Raw genomic sequence first — 19,670 nt, forward strand, 5'->3', positions numbered from 1 at the left:
CTGTCTATAGGTTGTTTTATTGGGACTTTTTAATGGTCAGAAGCTTGAAAAAGATTATGAACTTTATATAAGATCTTCTGAGCGTAGTGAATACGTAAAAGTTGTGATGCGACATGGAAAAATGCAAGGTGCCATCCTCATAGGTGACACAGACCTTGAGGAAACTTTTGAAAATCTTATTTTGAACCAGTTAGATCTTTCTATTTATGGTGAAGACATATTAAATCCTGCTGTAGATATTGAGGATTACTTTGACTAATGTAACTCAGATTGAGTCCTTGAATTTATAAATATATTTATTCATTGTTGATTTGATGATTTATACATTCAGTACTTCATAAAATCATTTATTTTTATTTAACATTGTCATACATTTAAAATTTTTCTTACAAATCCTTAGAAGGAACATTGTAAAAATAGTAGTTACAGACAAGTATCACAAATCCACATATATGTCTGCACACTTTAAAGTCAATAAGCACAATAAAATGTCTTAAGCAATTTTACTTTCATGCTCAAAATTTATGAAAGATTTACTCTTTAACTGTTCTTAGAGACTTTAAATTGTGAGATTGACTAGAAGTACGTATGCAGTAGGTAGCTAACTAAAATTGTGATATATTTGTAATATCCAATATAGTTATTCCTACCTTTAGATAAAGTAAAATAAAATCTATATTACACACACACCCTCCTTTCTTCTCCATTAATTATTCCCTGTGTGTATATTTCAGACCAACACTACAAAAAATTTCTGGTTTTCTGGTAATGTAAATTTAAATGTACATGAAACACCTCCAAAAGTTTGCCCTTTGCAATTAGTAATATGGTTTGGTGAAGCACAAGGCGTTGCAGGAAAAATAATTTGCTGTACATATTCAAGGTGTAGAAAGCTTTGATGTTAAACATAACTTTCTCTTTTTGAAGAATGAGCCAAAAATGCATCCCATAATCGAGGTTCCACTAATTCTTGAGCTCCTAATTTCTTGAATTCTTCTTTCTGACGTGTGACTGCTATTTTGCGAAGAGCTGCCTGCAAAGAAAATTTCTAGAATTAATATATTTTTAATTATATTGGTAATTAATTCTTTACTCAATATTCAAGAAATGCATACAATACTTTTACTTATTTACTAAGAAAAAACTCAAATTTATTCTTAAAATGTTTTTCTCATTCCCTCCCCCCCCCCCATTTTTTCATTAAAATATTTTATTTTAAGTATCCTAAAGAAATGTTTTATTTTTTAAAAGGAAAAAAAAGAAGAAAAATCGAATTGAGTGGAAATATTAGTTGAATTTAGAGGTTATGTGCGTAAACACAGGGGTGCCTACCTGGGGGGGGGGACATGGCACAGACTGTGGCATTGAAACTTTTAGGGTGGTTGTTTTTAGAGGTATTTTCTCCCTTTTTTGCTATATTTAGGGGGTATGCCCTTGCTCTTAGGAGGCGCCCCTGATAGACATATCGTCAAAAGTGCTAAAACAATGTAGCAAATAAAATATTCTAGCAGTCACATTTATCATTCATTTTTCACTTGGAGCCACGTTGTAAAAATGTACTACATTTCTGTTTTACTCTCTTGCTTAATTAGAACTTGTTAAATTTAGTAAATAATACTATCTTTTGTAAAGAAAATATATAACTTATATGTTTTGGAATTCTTTACTGCTGCATTCATACCAGAAACCATGAAACCTATTTTTAATAAATTTACAATGGAAGAAAGATATGAGATTCAATTTTCCATTTGGTGGATGGGACATCCTCCAACACTATTACATAAAAATGCTTCTGAAAGGTGATTCTCAAAAAAATGTCCCGTGCATAACGCTAAGTTTTTTATTTTTTCCAGCTAACCAAAGCTTTCAAAAAATAATGCTGTTGAGGAATAATACATGTTTTAATATACTATCAAACCAAAACAGTTAATCCCATACTTAATTAATTGTTACTTGAATAAAATAAAAAACTTGCTGTTATGCACAGGACATTTTTTCAAGAATCGTCCTAAAATGGATTTCAATAGGAAAATTTGTATATATTGTAAAATTGTAAATATTGTAAGATTGAATAAATTATTTTGTTAAATGATGCTCATGTATTTACTGTGAAATTGAAATTTTCTCCCTGGTTCTGTAAAAATAAAACTACCTGATATAACATTACTATAAGCTACAAAAACAGAAAAGAAGTGCACTATTAAAGTAGTATTTTGACTTACAAGGCAGGCCACTAGAACTGAATCGCTGTCATTGCGCTCTTTTCGGTCTTTGCACAGTTTTACCAACCTTTGAATTCCTGAAACAAAACGAGCATTTTTAGTTTGGTATTACTTATGAAACAACAACATTGTACATGAAAACCTGTATGCAACAGTGCAATGCTAATGATATTACTACACAATAATAATGATATTGAAGTAAAAAGCTGGTAATTAACATTCATGTAGCAGGAGGCCCATTACTCGGATCCCTTATGTGGTACAGCCTAAAGCATATCGCTCAAAGGTGGGGTGGATGAAAAGTTCTTATTCTCACCTTGCATATCTGCAACTACATTAGAAGTTTCTGGATTCGTGCATAGCCTGGCAAGGGCAATAGCTGCCTTCTGCTGTATCCTTTCACAGGCTGCCAGTTGTGGGGCTGCATGCCCTACTGAAGGACGTAACTGTAGGAAGCACAACAGCAAAACGAGGCTTCCCCCTGAAGAGAGAACATTTCGGTAATCTTCTTTTGCAGCCATGTTTGCCAGAACTGTAGCCACCTAATAAAAAAAAAAGCAAAAATCAAAAATTACTTTTATTCTATTTACAAGTATTTTACTTTTTTAATTTATGTGTTACCTTGTAAAAGGTTTTTGTCCTTTGGTGCAATATATTGGAGATTCCAGAAAAAGTGGTTCTGGCACACTGAAATATTTTTTTCACATCATGTTTCTCTGTTCATTCTTGCCAACTGTCATATTGTATTTTGTTCCTTTTATGCGTTGCTCTATATAGCTTTTGTTAATACAGCTTCATATTTCAGATTGCTATCGAAAACTTGCGTTTTTTTTAATGTTCTTTATGTTTACCGTAATTCTCAAGGTTTAGGAAAGTGTACTGAAATTCTGTACCTCAGAGCCAGACTGATGTTAGTCCAAAAATTGAAATTTTCCATTTATTAGTGCATTGTATGTAGAAGCCTATTCCGCATCGAGGCTTGTGAACGTAATTCTTTTCAAAAAATCCTTTTCAATTTTTTACCAGGGTTTAAAGAGTGTGCGTCCCATCATTTGCATGAGCCAGAAAAAAGTTTTCCCTCTCTCCTGTAAAACTACAATAATGTGACTTACATCTTTCTAGCTCTGAGGTACAGAGTTATGCATGGAAGAAGTATGTTGCAAGCACATCAGTACAGGCACCCATTCTTTTGAGTTATTCAAAAACATCAATTAATAAATAGGCGCATAAGGAAGTAATGTGGGATTTACATCAGGTTTTATATCTTTGCTAGCAACAACAGTCGTTTGGCTCAGAATGCAAAAGGCTTTTTGTTAGATGAATTCAGCGGCATCATCAAAGAAAATTTTTTTTTATAGGGGGAAAGGGGGCTAGATGTGGACAAATTTTACATTTTTGGAAAAAATGTACTAAATACTATTTTTAATACACCTGATATCTTTTTAGCAATAATTTGCTCTTTTGCACTTTTTTAACTGATATATTAAAACATTTGGCCGAACAGTTATTTAATAAAAATTTTTTCAAAAAAGGTTGTTTTTGTCTGTCCCCATGTCATGGGACTAGTGTGGACAAGCTAGAATATTAATTAAGCAATGTAAACAGTGGATTTAAAAACATAAATAAGTAAGTTCTATATAACCTAAATAGCATATTCCTTAGACAGTGTTAACCTTAAAACAAAGCATATTTTAATTAATAATAAAATGTTAAGATACTAATTCGTAGCTATGAATTGTCTAAAAGTGAAGAAGCTATTTAAAAGACAAGTTAAAATGTTTGAAAGCTATTCACTTTTATTTAGATGAAAAAAAGGCTATTTTAATGCAGTAGAGAATTTTTTTCTATATTACACTAAAATAAAGATATCAACATTAAATATTATGTGAGATGCAGAGCAGAACATGCACTGTAAAAAGGATTCAGAAATGTTCCTGGAAATTAATGGGCACCTCATGTGCCCAATTTCTGCCAATACCATCACTTGCAAAAACCAGCAATGTTTTCTGCTAAAAACCAGCAACCTTCGTAAAATGATCCTTTAATATTTCTGAAGAATATGGAGATCTCTCATTGAGAGCTTAATCAACCTGGATGGACCGTAATTGAGAATAAGACGATACATTCAGTAAGTACACTCAGTTAATCTTTAAACTGGTAGCTAAAAATATTTTTCACTCCATTGAGGAGTCTACATTCATGCAAATTGAAGCAATTCAGAATTTTTTTTCCAAAGATACTTGATGTTACGGGGAAATAGATGAATAACCGTGAAATCCTGCAACATTCCACGAAAATAATCAGTAACGTATCGGAATTTTTTTAGTGTGCTACTAGCAAGATCTGGAGATGGTAGTTTCGTTACAATTTCATTTCATGATGGTCAGGACATATCTTTTCCATCGTGGAAAAAGAATGATTTTTTGTGCTTCAAAGAACGATTTTGTTCACCTTTTTCCCAGAAGAAATGCATAACAAAATCAGTTGATTTGTATACGACCTCTACTCATTCAACATAGTGCAAAATGCTATTTTTTTCTAAATTAACTTGACCAACACAAAGTCATTAAGGCTCATGTCATTGGTAATTTGAATTGTAAAAAATAAAAATAAAAAATGTGTGAAAATAGCAGAATTCTTTGGTAAATTGATTTATCACCTTCCAATAAGCAAACTTATTTAGTAAAAAAAACAAGGCTTAAAAATGTCCAAAAACACACAGAATCCTTTTTAAATGTCATCATTTTATCATTTTCAATAAATCATTTTATGAAGCAATTGGTAAAGAATAAAATCCCAAAATTTAATATGATAAATAAATAAATAAAATCAGTAAAATCAGTTTAAAAGAATTCATCACATTACAAGAACCAATTTTATTTTGAAATGAAACCTAAAATATGAAAAAAAAAAAAAAAACGTGAAGTAAAATCCTTTGTAATTAAATGCATACTTGTCGAAATTAAGTCTCAAAAATGAAGTCTGGAGTTTCATGGAATTTTTTCTGAAAAACACGAAAAAGTCTGGGAATTTCAGTTCTCAAAGTGAATGGAAACCCTGTGGTAAAAGACTAAAAGAATATTTGTTTCTCTACCAATGCCTTTGTTCCCGTTTTAAAAAACCAAATTCTTTTTTTTTGTGTGTGTGTATGTGTGTGTTCTGTGAGTTTTTATACATTACCTGATCTTTAATGAAAAGGGAGGATGCGTGCGAACTGTTCCTGCATGCGTTGACCAATATTTCCAGCACTTGGTTTTGCTTCATTTCTTTCAGAATATTCTCTGCGAAGGACAGGTTTGCCAGAGCAGCAGAAGACAATAGGAACACTTCGCTACTTTGTGTTTTAGAAGCCAACCCTGAAACAAAATAACGAGTGGCATGATGCGATTGTTTAATTATGTAATATGTTCATCTTCCATTTATTATTCCAATCCGTAACTGACTATTATTTTGTTAGTCCTTTCCTAACTGGTATCAGTCAATGGCGCAACCAGATTTTTTCCGGCGGGGGGAGGAAGCAAGGGTTCGATCATTAGGTTTTTACCATATTCTAGGATTGGCAATATTGTTTCATGATGTTTGAGGCAAGGTGTTGTGCCCTGATCTCAGTGTTGACATTATAATAAAAATTTTAAAATATTTTTTCAGTGAAATTTTGATTCCATTTGCATCAAAAAAAAAAAATCAAAGCATATTTTCAGGAGAGGTAACTGAAGTTTCCAATAGAAGTTGAAAAAGTTTTCCTCCAAAAAAATTTCGGAATTTAAATTTTAAAACCGCAGTTGTATGCCATCTTTGACAACTTTAGGAGAAGGTGTGAAAATCAGAATTCTACACTGTAGGATACACGATTCGGAATCACGTAGCATTGGTTTGCAGGGTGGGAAAGCTCCATTCAAGGACGTATACAGTTCAGCATGGAAGAGGGGCAGGCCCAGAGATGCCCTGATGGGAAGTGGCGGGAGGTCACTGTGACTTCCCAAAAATTTTCTTATTCACCAAATTGTTTGTGACGATTCGGCAAAAATATCATCATTCAGCAAAAGTTGGAGTTCTATTCGGCAAAGTGAGAGTTTCCGTCCTCCCAAAGATTTGAGTTTGGGGCATTTCTGGGCAGGCCCATCATTTGGGCAATTAGGGGGCTTGGTCTACTGCCCCCCCCCCCCGAAGATTTTGGAGGCAATGTAATTCAAAATAATAGCGGTTTTAACCCAACTAAACATTTATTACACTCTCTTTTCTATAGGCTGCCAAAAAAATGTATACACATTCAGACTCAGTGACAAAGTTACTATAGCCGAACTCATTGACAAATTTAGAAATTAAAGCAACCGTCAATTTAAAGGTTTTTTTTTTCTTTGGTTTTATTTTAAATATATTTTTATTTGGAGAAAGGGATCAGCTGCCGTCTCTTTCCCCCTTCAAGCTATGCCCATGGCTCGGTCATGCTGTTGAAGACATTGCACAAGAGTTCAAAGCCAAAAAAAACGCTTTCCCTATGGGTGATAAATGATTTGAAAGTTTATTTTTAAAAGACAAAATCAACGTTGCTAAAGCGCAAAAAATACAAATTTGCTGCATACTCGCTTTTTTTTTTTTTTTGCAGCAGTTACCAAAGAAGCATGCTTGTTTTATTGCATTAAACAAGTTGATGTTATTACATTCTAAGTATTTAACTTAACAGAAAGACTACAACTGCATTAAATATCACATTTATCTGTGCCTTTAGTATCAAAAGGGAAAGCTTTTGTGCTTTGGAGCTCTGATAGAACACCCTCTACCACATGAAGAAGCTATTTCCGACCGTGCAGTGCTATTTGATTCTGATCTGAATTGTCATCTTGTCCCCTACCCCTGCCAGATGTTCTAAAATTTTAATTGAATCGCCCTGTATATTAAAGTAATACGTAGTACTAATGCTAGGGTATCCACGCACCCGGAAAGTGGGGGAAACTCATGGAAAGTCATAAATTTTGACCATGATCGAAATTTGTTTTGGAAAGTTATGATTTTCAGCAAAACACTCTCAAAATCACGGAAAGTAATAATTGGTCATGGATTCTCACTTTTAGAACAAAAAAAGTACCAAATTTTGACAATTTAACATAAAATTTATGCATTGTAGTTTTTTATATCTTTTTATGCGTAAGTTTCGATTTTTCACGCATTTCTAGATCCAATTGCATCTGCCTCTATTAAACTAGCTAGTTTTTGATTGCAACGTTAATCTACCATGTGGGACATTAATAATTTTATGTTTAGCATTATTTTTAATATTTCTTGTATTTTAACTCGAAATTTTTAATCCATTTGCATCCAATTCAGTTCAAGCTTGGAAAAATGTTCACTAGTTCAGGGGTCGAAGTAGTCCTATGTATCCTATATTTCCTATATTTTCAAGAAAAGCATCAAAATCATCCTATATTTCCTATATTTTTGAAAATGTCTTATATTTCCTATATTCCCGTTTTTTTGTTGTTGTTGAACCAGGAGGACATTAATTCTACAAGTTTTGGTGCATGGTGCACTAAAGGAAAAGATGATTTTACCGCTTTTTGCCATTTTTGCAACTGTTCAGTGCTCACAAGCAATAATGGATTTTCACAATTGAGGCAGCATGCTAAAACATTCAAGCATAAAGAAGACTCTGAAAAAACTCAAGAGGATCCTTCTCAAGCTCTGTTTGTTCTTAATACAAGTGTTAAAGGGTTCAGTTTAGATATAAAATCAAAGAACAGTGGAATTAGTACTTGGGTCATTAGGGAGGAAGAAAAAATAAAAATTTTCTTTTTTCAAATTTTGTTTAATTATTTCGTCTATAAAGGACACTGGTTTTTTTTTTTTTTTTCAAAAATTATTCTTTCAACTACAGGGAAGTCATTTCAGATGTAAGGAATAATTTTATTTATTTAATTTTTTTTATATATTTATTTATTTTTTTTTTTTAAACAAAATCATTGATAGGAATAAATAAATAATATATGATATGTATTATTTCTTTTTTCATAGCAAAATTATTCATATAATGTGTCCTATATTTGTCCTATATTCCTATATTTTTTGCGGAAAATGTCCTATATGTGACAAGTCGGTCACTTCTACCCCTGCTAGTTTTTATTTTAAATTTATTAATATTTTTGAAACTAAAATTTGTCTGAAAAGTTAGTTGAGGACGTTTAGCATAGGGATAGAATAAAATTAATATGTTGCCTTAATTGCTTTTTAGTTATAACAGTAGCTCAGCTTGTTACTAGGGCTCGACCGATGGCAGTTTTCGGCCGATGCCGATTGTTGACCGATGGTTCAAAGACGACCAATGACCGATTATTTTCTGTTTCAAATGGCCGAAGGCCGATGGAAAACCTAACTAAGGACGGCCGAAATACAGAATTCAAACATTTTTTAATGAGCGAAAAAGAGTTCAGTACATTGTAGAAACCGATGGCAAATCATATTTAAAAAAAAATGAATGAATAAATTTGATAGCTAAGGCGTCTGACACATTTATATTTCTTTTTTTTTTTTTTTTTTTGATAAAAATGTGTCAAAAATCACAGCAAAATAGAGAAAAACAGATGGGCCGCAGAAGTATTTTTCTAACAGAAGAAAAGATAAAAGGCTTTCTTAAGAATTGCAATGAAGAGTCACATCATTACACTAGTAGTTAAAAGCTCAAAGGTAAAAACGGAAGTAGAAGAAAAATTAAGCGAGCGATTAATTGTATTTCAATAAGTAAAAATATGAAGATGGAAATCTGAAATATTACTATGGAAAATCATAACTTTTAAATGTTTTTGGAAAAGAAAAACTTTAGGAAGTTTTCCCACAAAATGTTAATTGAAAATTCATAAAAATAGGGCAGCAGCCAAGGATTGCCCAGAGAAACGGTTTTTGAACTCTCTTCTTTTCTTAGTGGCGCCAATCGTGGACTGAAATTACATTTTTAGAACTTCAGTTTTTAAAAATTGCTGCGGTTGACTACTTAAGCCCCACCCCTTCCTCTGAAGCTACCATCGATGGCCTTCAATCGCGTTTTCAAGACTACACTTTAGGAAAAAATCCTGGACAAGTCCCCATATAACCCTCTCTACTCAACACTTATACGAAAATCGTCTAAAATTGTCTTGTCGGAACTTCAATTTATAAAAGCTGGCATAGGAGAGTCCCTGAATTCCTTTTCCCCTAACTTCTACTGAAACTTGACCTACAATCGCGTTTATACGCCTTCAATTTAAAAAAAAAAGTAGAATCCGGGGAGCATCCCCAAATTCCCCCTTTCAACATCATTCTAGTTTTTCTAAAAAAAATTTAGGAGTTCAATACATCTCTGAATACCGTCTAAAATTATGTTTTGAAGCTTCTATTTTGAAAGATTGCTACGCGAGAGTCATATTGAACACAGTCTCTGCCTTTAACGTTGCCAAAATAGCTTACAATCGCGTTTTTAAAACTTCTATTTTGAAAAACTTCCTATGGAGGGAGAACCCTACTGATATCATCGAAGATCCTCTAAAACTGCGTTTTTAGAACTTAAATTTCCGAAAACTGCTGCGAACTAGTCCCTGAACCCCACTCTTTTGCTTTTGCTGCCAAAGCTGGGGCTTACAATCATATTTTTAAGGCTTCAATTTCGGAGGATTTTCGGGGGAGGGGCACCCTCTTAACCTCTCCTGCCACCAACATTACTGAAGGTCTTCTTAACCCTTTTTGGGGGGATTTTTTTTTTTTTTCCTTTTTTTAAAATTTTTGTTGAATAGTCCTTACCCCCCTCCTCCCTAACATAATCAAATATCGCCTAAAATTGCAAATTTGGAATTTTCTTATTGAAATTCCAAATTTGCAATTATAATAAAATAGCTGCAGACGAGTTTCTATATCCTATCCCTTCCCCCCAACGCTTCCAAAGATGGTTTGCAATCGTATTTTAAAGACAAACTGGATATTAAATTATAATAATAGTAATGAAGAAAAAGTTCAAATAAAACTTTCACTTCTCACTATCATTATAACATTCATTACAGCACAAAAACTAGTTCTATGTAACACACTCTAACACAACAGCTGTAAAACCAAGTGCAGATGAACGTGAATTAGTGAATATAGTTACTGAGTGTATTCACGTTCAGTATGACTGATTAAATATTGTTAAACAACATTAATAGCGGCATTATAATTTTTTTTTTAATTTAATGAGTGAGACTTATCTGAAAAATTGGCTTGAAGTAATAAAAGCATTTATGTAAATGTTTTAATATTTTGCAATATTAGGATTCCCTAAATGGCCTAAATTAAAGTTCTTGATTTCGTCTTCTTTAGTCGCTCACCTTAACAGCTGTGGAGAAATTATTTTCTTAATAAGTTCATGGCAATATAATCGGAGGAAAAGTTGAATGTAGGGTTTAAGATTATTTTTTTTTTTCATTTTTCATTCCTAAAAATTGGAAAAAAAAATACAGTGAAAGTAAAATTACAGCATACAACTATTTTTCTAAGGCGACGAGTAATAAAATTATAAATAAGGATTTCAGTGGAAAAACCCTATTCTTATGATTGAGCTTTTGCTGCAGTTTAATCTTCAATCAAGGCCCAGATTATACAACAGAATATGCGTGTATTTATTTGTTTAGTGTTAAGTTAAAAGGGGTAAGCTAAAATCAGGAAAATATTGAGGTTTTTTTAATTTTTGTTCGGGAAGAAAAAATTTCGAACATTTTGTCCCACGACATTGGTAGATCCCCCAAATTTGAGCCTCGTTTTTTGCTCTAAACTGTTCGACTAACATATACTGCAATTATTTCAATTTAAGAGCAGAAAATTCTTATAACTATCATCAAAGGGAGTGTTTGATAAGTGTCTGCAATGTTGTGAAAATTTCGGCAGTGATCCTGAACTCGGCCAATTTCCGAAGCCCAAAACTGGTGTTGGCTCTATTATTGTTCAATTTCAGGCCCTATGCTGCACTTACTTTTCATTATGCAGTAAAAAATAGGTAAATTAAAGTTAGAATTTTCTTCTTTTTTTCCGAAAAACAGCGGCCAAACATTGGCATTTAAGTGTTTTTCAAGGCAGATAGACCGATTTTCTATCCAAGTTAGCATCGGCCGCCTATGCTGATGGCTAAATTTTTGAACCATTGGATCGAGTCCTACTTGTGACATTTTAATTAAATTTAAATCTTCAGTAACATTCTTGCATAGCTCAGATGGTTGGAATTTTATTTTCATAAAACACCAATTTTCAGTCTTTCTGAAAAACGTGTGTTTTTTCTGAAAACATTGCATCCCTTGAGTCATGGAAAGTTACAAGCTGCAATCAGGGAAAATCATGGAAAGCCATGGATTTAAAAACTGCATTCAAATAAGGATTTTAACGGAAGTACACTCCTGTTTGTGAAAATTGCAACACCATGAAGGAAGCATCATAGTTGAATGAAATTTAATACACAGTTGAGTGGTAATGGTACAAATAAATGATTACATTTTCAAACCAAACAAACAATAAAAAGAGATACAAATTAGTATTTTGTGTGGTCACCACGCGCCGCAATAAGAGCAGCTACACGACTCGGAATGGAGTGAAACAAAGTTTGAATACCTGCCTGCGGAAGAGTATTCCATATTGTTCGTATGCGCAACCAAAGTTCGTCTGTCGAAGCAACAGAACGAGGATCACGAGCGAGACGCCGCCCAACGAAATCCCACGCATGTTCAATCGATGACGTATCCAGGGAATATGCAGGCCATGGAAGAAGCTGTGAATCAAGGTAGGATTTGACATTCCTGGCAACATGTGGGCGGGCATTATCCTGCTGGAATACAGCCCTGGCAATCCTTGCACAAAAGGAATAGCTTGGGGCTGTAAAACTTCGTTTATGTATCGGGTACTGTTCAAATTGCCCACAATTCGTAGCAATTGTGATCGTCCATGATATGCTATGGCACCCCAGATCATAACTCCGGGTACTCGTCCACTGTGGCGTTCGATAATGCACTCCGGAATGTGCCGTTCACCGGCATAGCGCCTGACACGAATTCGGCCATCATGGTGCCACAAATTGAAGCAGAATTCGTCAGAAAAGACGACCTGCTGCCAATCAGCACGCCAGCTCCTATGCACATTGGCCCATTGTAGCCGCAGGCGGCGATGGTTTTGCGTGAGAGGAATCCTGTATAAAGGAATTCTTGCGCGCAGCCCATGCTGCAGCAGAAGTCTCCGAATTGCTGAAGCACACAATGAAACACCTGTAGCTGTTGACCACTGTGCTGCCAATTGTCTAGAAGAAGCTGTGCGGTCCGTCAGCTCCATACGCACCAGGTGCCTGTCATCGCAAGTTGACGTCACATTTTAGGGTCCACTCCTAGGTTTCCGAGCTGTCCGACCATCGTCCGTCCACTGCTTCCAAACACGCATGATTGTGCTGCTGTTACGCTGCACACGAGTGGCTACTGCACGATAAGACAATCCAGCTTCACGAAGGCCGACGATTCTGCTCCGTTCAAACTCCGTAATTTGCTCAAATTTTGCTTTCTTCCGTCGAAGAGGCATAGTAAAGATTCAGTTAACGTTTACTCTAACATATAACCACTGATAATCATACACGCCTCACTACAGCCGTCTATTTATATTCGGTTCGATCCGCCGTTCAGAGGGCGCTTCTCACCTTACTCATGCGCTATCGGTCTGCAATTTTTATCATTTGCATATCATGCCCTACTTTATATTTCCTGCAATTTTCAGCTCACTCGCGTAAGTACTTCGTGTTGTTGCAATTTTCATAAACAGGAATGTATAAAAATGTTATTTACCAGCAATGGAGCGCACTAATCTGTGGGCGTTGTGATTGACGCTTCGTAATACGTATCCACTGCCTTCTGTCCACGGGGCTGTAATCTGAGCCACAAGGCCTGCTGCTTCACTCCGAGCTCCTTCTGAGCTCTTTTCTTCGCATAGGACGTCACAAATGCAATCGACACCTCCGCCCTATGGGATAGAATGATCGAAACATCTTTGATTAACCCTTTAATCATTTTAGTCTCAAAAAATATAAATATTCTTTCTTTTTTTCTTCAAATTAATTAATTAATTTAACTTTTTTTAAATAATCAAAATCGTAAGTTGTACTAACTTCGTTTTTCAAATACTATGTAGTTTTCATTCATAATAGAAAAACACCAAAAAAAAAAAAAAAAAAACCTACAACCAAGATCAATATATTCAGTAAGTTACCGCCCATATAGCCAGGGCTAAGGCAGAAATACATGAAATACACCGCCAACTCAGTCAATTCCAGCCGAGGACTGCAGTTTCGTGCTTATTAGCACTCATCAGCCCGGCATAGGACAAACTGAGCTGGAGGTGGAAAACCTCTTACGGAAGCCAAGAGTGCCAAACAAACTGGTAGCTAATACAGAATTAGCACTGACCAGACGACTGAGTTGGCGGTGTATTTCATGCAAGATCAATATGTTTTATTCGAATTTTCAAATTCATGCTCATTTGGTTTTTTGTGTGTCGAAACGCAATATATATATATATATATATATATATATATATATATATATATATATATATATATATATATATATATATTTTTTTTTTTTTTTTTGTCATTTCGCTTGTTTATGGAAGATCCCCATTCATATAGTTTTTGATCATTTCTATAAAATGTTCTGAAAATCTTTCAGCATCTACTTATGAATTATCAGTTGCTAGTTCTTTGAAGATAGATAAAACAAAGCATACTCAGCAAGTGTTTAAAACATTTTTTCCCTCGACTAATTAATTGAATTTTTAAGAATATTATTTGGATTAATTAAGTGTTTTCATTCTATTTCTGGTAAAATTGACTAAATGAAATAGTATGTTGAATGTAAAAATTTCAACTCGGTTGTTTTTAACATTTACCAATTTTTTAAAACATTTGGGGTGGAAGCATATGCATCATACAAACTTTTCATCTTGTACATTAATGTACGATCGGCAGCAGCGTTGCTACAGTTCAATTTTGAAATAGGTCCAATGAAACTTGCATGTACTCAAATTCTAATTTTCTTATGTGTACGAACAGGAAAGTTATGTGTGAAAGAAATGGACATTTTCATTTTTGAGTTTTTTGACTTATTTTCCGGAGGGTTCAGACCCCATGGACCCCTTGGTTACACCACTGGCGATCGGATTCATACACTGCTGCATATTATTACGACCCAGTCCCCAACAAGAAGTCGCACATCGTGTTTGCCATTGATTTGATTGGAACATATTAAAATATGATTGTCACTGTCAGTTTCAGTCGTTTGTCTCTTTGCAGCTGCACCTAAAATACTCATTTTAGAATTTAGTGTCTATTTTATTTTCTATCTGACAGTTTTCTTCATTGTACCCTCTTTCAGTAAGTCGATGGGGGAGGGGGGGAGTTGATATGATATTTCTTGAAGCGAAATTAAGTGCTAGAAAACTGTTGGATAAAGATGCATCGCACAGCATTTATCAAATCAAAATTAAGTTGCACACCTCGTTTTTATGATCCATTGCTGTATGTTTTCTAAGTTATCTCCCCCCCCCCTTTCCGTATCTTAATCTAAGTTAAGTTAAATTATTCAACGCTATTTTCAAAACTTAATTTCATTTTTTTGGTTCGTCTCCATGTTTTTCAAACAAATATTAAGCCGGATGAAATAGAGAGTTAAATAAAGTTGTGTTGTTCAGGTATTTACAAGATTAAATTGAATTATCAACTAATTTCATTTTTTCATATCCTAGACGTTTAAAAGTTATAATTGAATGATCACGATTCTATTCTATACTGAACTTCTCTTTTTCATGTTATTTCCATTCAAAATTAACGACGAAATAAAAATAAGTAACAAAAAAAATCGCGAAATCAAACGTTCGTTGCATATAGGTATGATTGCATAACAAAATATGAAATGCGTTTTGTTATAATTTCGCTCAAATCTTATTTTAATCGTGCGGGAATTAGGAAGAAAGTGATCATTTTAACTCTTACAGAGTACTTACCTCTTCAAAACTTTTGATTGCTAGGGGCACACAACTAAGTACAGTAAGGGCTCTTAGGGCGCAGGGGTGCATCTCCTTCCATTTGACTTCTACACAAATTGCCAGCAAGTTGCGAACAGCTCCCAACTGAAACAAAGTTGATGCTATGACACAGCAGTAAGCAGAATTTTTTAGTCTGCAAGCAGCATAAAAGGCCCCCCAAAATATTAGCAATATGAACTGATATTAGATTCAACAAAAACGAGTATAAATCGGCACCGAGTAATGCTTGAAAGTAAAATGTTAAACCTTAAAACACAAAAAAAAAAAAAAAAAAAACTGTAAGATAACATGTTTCAAAATGAAATTAAGAAAGGCAGGCGTAATATTTTGCTTGAAGCATGATTAAAACGTATAAGGGACATTTTACGTCAAATCGCCAAATGCCATGTGCCGTCATGTCCATTATTTTTTTACGAACAGATATCTATGAGAAAAGACCAAATTTTTTTTTTTAGATTTTTTGAACGAAAATTACGCATTTTACTTTAAATCGTACTTTTGAATAGAAGAGTTAAAATGGCAAAATTTTTCGATCCGAAAGTAATAATTGTTAGAATCAACTGTCACCATGATAAGGAAAAAACAACAACTTAAAATAACACAAACTACGTGGTATATCTCAAATATTGAGTGTTAAAAGCATTGTTTAGTTTTTTCTTAAAAGATAAGCAAAAACATAAAAGAGAACAGAAGAAAAGAAAAATTCATGAAAAAAGGGGTTAATGCAGTGGATTCAAGCTTTTCACACCTGCTCCCCTTTTTTTCATTCAAAACTTGTTCTACCCCTCCCTTCAATTTTTGGATATTTTCTGAGCACATCAAAATAAGACGTTGCTCTTAGTTATTTTATAGTTGCAGACTAAGATTTCTGATATGTATCATTTTCGATATTTTTCCGAAATGTATCATAGGTATATTCAGTAAATTACCGCCCAATAGCAGGGGCTAAAGCAGAAATACATGAAATACACCGCCAGCTCAGTCATTTCCAGCCGAGGACTGCAGTTTCGTGCTCATTAGCACGCATCAGCCCGGCATAGGAAAGTGACTGAGCTGAAAATGGAAAACCTCTTAAGGAAGCCAAGAGTGCCAAACAAACTGGTAGCTAATATAAAATTAGCGTAGACCAGACGAGTGACCGAAACAATGGTTCGGTTCAACTGGCGGTGTATTTCATGTATCATAGGTATTTAATATTTTGGCATTTCCAATATAATTTTAGATGTCACAATATTTTTTGACGCGGCTGTGAACATCTGCACTGAATCGAAATTTGTGTTGACTTACTTTTGCCATGAGCTCACAGAAACTGGAATCTATACGTCCTAATAAGATCACTGCGAAGACGGCCCGCTTCAAGCTGTTGACGTTGGTTGCCTTCTCCACACACTCCACAATGACCTGAAATAAAAAAGGACATAATATTTACATGATATGTGATATGAGATTAATATTTCTCAAGACCCCTCAGTTGTGTCTTCATTCAAGACCTTTTCCTTTTATCTTCAACAAGAAGAAAGGGTGATGATGAAAACACGCGTTTTGTGGCAGGCGTCATGAAAATCCAGGTGATTCAACTCGTTAAAAGGAATGAACAGCGCATGCCTGCGGTTCATCTCCCCATTTTCCACTTGAGTTAATAAATTAATAATTTTTTATTTGAAAATAATCGTTGAACTTCACTAAATTCTGAGTGGATTACCTCTTTTTAACTTTTTTAGTGGTATGCTTGGAAAAGATCTTAGACTCTTCTACTTGAAACACGTTCTATCACTTTAAAACCCAACTACTATATTAAAAATTCGCTCTAAGAGAATTAAACTGCCACCGTAATGTAGATTTTCGTGCCTTTTTTAGAAACAGCGATTTTTTTTTATAAGGAATTAACCTGTTATTTAAGTTATTTATTATATTTTTTAAACATAAGCAGTTTCTCTTTTTGCGAATCTGTACATGAAGGTATTTTCTGTAAGGTACAGAGAACTCAGTTCAAGTTGTTTTAAAAATTGTTAAAAGAGGCTACTAAATATAATAGCCTGAAGAAACAGTTACAACTTAAGCAGCCTTTTTTTTTAATCAAAATCGTGCCTTAGGATTGCGTACAGTATATAAAGACAAAAGATTCAATTCAAAATACCTTAATTTTGATTTTCTTAAACCCACTCACTTGCATGCCATTATCATTCACTAAACCACAGCGTCAGAAATTAGTTGCCGTAAATAAACTTTAGTTACAGCTCACAGCAGTAGTTAGATTAGTTACTTACTTTTAAATGTTTGAACAAGAATTGTTGCACAATTGCCTTCACAGATTTCTGCAGCACCTGAAGTTCCGAAGTAATTTTGATTTTCCACTCTTCTCTATTTTCTCCTCTGAAATAGAAAATTAACAGTTAAGACCGAAAACTAACAAGCAAACATTTCTTAATTTGAATTAAAGTGAAAAAGCTTACTTTCGAACTGTATCTAGTAAATCTGCACATGACTTCTTTATTCTTGATTCCACCTAAATAGAAAACTGTGTCAATTTATTTGAAAACCATAGAATGAAATTATTTGTTTAGATGACACCACACGAACAGTGGTGGTAAACAAAATTGCATCACCCGCGAATTCCAAATATTTTTAGCATTTATAAGTAATTATGAAATATTTAACGATTCTTGCATCATATAACACGAATTGGCATCGGTACATGACGCACGCTATTGTGTAAGATTGCATCATCCTTCTAAGGGCCTATTCACATATCGGCCGTCCGTTCCGTCCATCACGTTTTTTTCCCTCCCGAAACAGGTTTTCTTTGAGGGTTGCCATGACAGCAAGCCATTTTGGACGGGACCGGTTTCGATCAGAAGAACCTTGATATCTGACGGCCGTCAAAAGTAGGACAGCATTTCATTGGTTCCCGCTAAGCAGCGCGCCCTTTTCTCTCGTGGGTGAATTCAGCCAAGTGATTGATGTGCAGCGAACGTATGTGAATGCTACTCTGTTTTCGCCGGCAGTCCGTCGCGTCAAAAAACGGGATGGACGGGACGGATGGCAGATAAGTAAACTGCCCGTAACTGTAAAAAAAAAAAAAAAACATTTGAGCGTTCGACGCATTAATTTACGATCTGGACTTATGAGTTGTAGTGTGTCGAAATACGTTCAACTGACACCACGAAGGAAGAGTGTTGCCGTTGCATTGGACAAAGAAGGATTGTCGTCACGTTCCGTAGCAAAAAGAATAAACTGTTCGCAATCGACTGTTGTTCGACTATTGAATAAGCTAAAGAGCAGAGGAAGCACGTTAAGAAAGAGTGGCAGTGGTCGTCCACGAATATCCAATGCAGCGTAGGACAGGTATTTGATACGACTCAGTCTTCGGAACAGACAATTATTTTCCACAGACCTTAGAACAGCATGGGAAAACGAATCGGGTGTTTGCATCCACGTCTACTGTACGGAAACGACTGTGTGGTGCGGGTTTGGTGGTACGTCGACCACGAAAGAAGCCATTGTTGACCAAAAAAAAATGAGGAAACAGCGTTTAAACTAGGCAAAAGCTCACCAAGGGAGGACTGTCGATCAATGGAAATCAGTTGTGTTTTCGGACGAGTCCAAATTCAATCTGCATGGGTTCGACGGACAGCACACTGTTAGACGCCGCAAATGAGAGGAATATCATCCCGACTGCATTCAACACACAGTCAAACATCCCTTATCCCAGATGATTTGGGGATGTATTTCTGATCAAAGAATTGGTGGACTTCACTTTGTGCAAGGAACAGTAAACACGCTGGTGTATATTGGCATTTTGGAGGCGAATTCCCCCACTATTTAATTTATATTCTTTAATAATATACATTATAACTGTGTATGATTTCTGAAGTTTGACCAATATTCTAGATTTACTATTTCACGATGCCACCAGTTTAATTTGAAATTAGGGTTATATTAATTAGCTGGCTTCAAAAAAAGGAGGAAGTTCTGAACTTGTCGGATTTGTTTTTCCTTTGTACAATGTTCCATAAATACTCGAAGACACCTGTACCCAGGGGCGTGCACAGGGAGGGGGAGGGACACCTGTTGGCCCGGGCCCGAGCCTGGAGGGGGCCCAATATTTTTGTAATTAACGGTGAAATATAGGAGTAAACAATATGACTATATAATACATAACTAATTATATACGATCTCTAATTTTCAATAACCTTTTGAAGTCGGTGCCTTCTATAAACTACTACCTAACGTAACTGAGTAGGTTTAGTTTTAAAGACTAATTTCGCGTATAGTTAAATTAGTGTTTAATTCAGGATTCGGTGGGTTGTCAGTTACATTATGTAGTTTTTTATAGGAGGCCCCGACTTCAAATAGTTATTAAAAATTAAGAGATCGTATATACTTAGG

At 34.8% G+C, this 19,670-nt stretch overlaps 2 protein-coding genes across 6 annotated transcripts in view; one reads left to right on the forward strand and one right to left on the reverse strand.

Annotated features, from left to right (window-relative positions):
- The window catches only part of LOC129228634 (pyridine nucleotide-disulfide oxidoreductase domain-containing protein 1-like), a 271,523-nt gene that overhangs the window by 71,885 nt on the left and 179,968 nt on the right, over window positions 1–19,670 (forward strand). The window contains exon 13 of one of the 5 annotated variants that reach the window (XM_054863328.1): window positions 5,496–6,295. The exons of 3 other annotated variants lie outside the window; for them this stretch is intronic. In XM_054863328.1, coding sequence (XP_054719303.1) covers window positions 5,496–5,543 — 48 coding nt within the window. In that variant the 3' untranslated portion in view covers window positions 5,544–6,295. Of the gene's footprint in view, window positions 1–10; window positions 260–5,495; window positions 6,296–19,670 lie in introns of those variants that run through there. One more of the 5 variants, XM_054863320.1, reaches the window with a different exon arrangement.
- The window catches only part of LOC129228623 (uncharacterized), a 92,525-nt gene continuing 73,133 nt past the window's right edge, over window positions 279–19,670 (reverse strand). The window contains exons 7-15 of the mRNA XM_054863308.1: window positions 17,735–17,787; window positions 17,549–17,654; window positions 16,569–16,682; window positions 15,240–15,365; window positions 13,028–13,202; window positions 5,403–5,578; window positions 2,539–2,764; window positions 2,223–2,299; window positions 279–1,033 (exon numbers count right to left, since the gene is read on the reverse strand). Coding sequence (XP_054719283.1) covers window positions 902–1,033; window positions 2,223–2,299; window positions 2,539–2,764; window positions 5,403–5,578; window positions 13,028–13,202; window positions 15,240–15,365; window positions 16,569–16,682; window positions 17,549–17,654; window positions 17,735–17,787 — 1,185 coding nt within the window. The 3' untranslated portion in view covers window positions 279–901. The remainder of the gene's footprint in view (window positions 1,034–2,222; window positions 2,300–2,538; window positions 2,765–5,402; window positions 5,579–13,027; window positions 13,203–15,239; window positions 15,366–16,568; window positions 16,683–17,548; window positions 17,655–17,734; window positions 17,788–19,670) is intronic.

The sequence above is a fragment of the Uloborus diversus genome, chromosome 1, assembly GCF_026930045.1.
Source record: "Uloborus diversus isolate 005 chromosome 1, Udiv.v.3.1, whole genome shotgun sequence".
NCBI classification, from domain to species: domain Eukaryota; kingdom Metazoa; phylum Arthropoda; class Arachnida; order Araneae; family Uloboridae; genus Uloborus; species Uloborus diversus.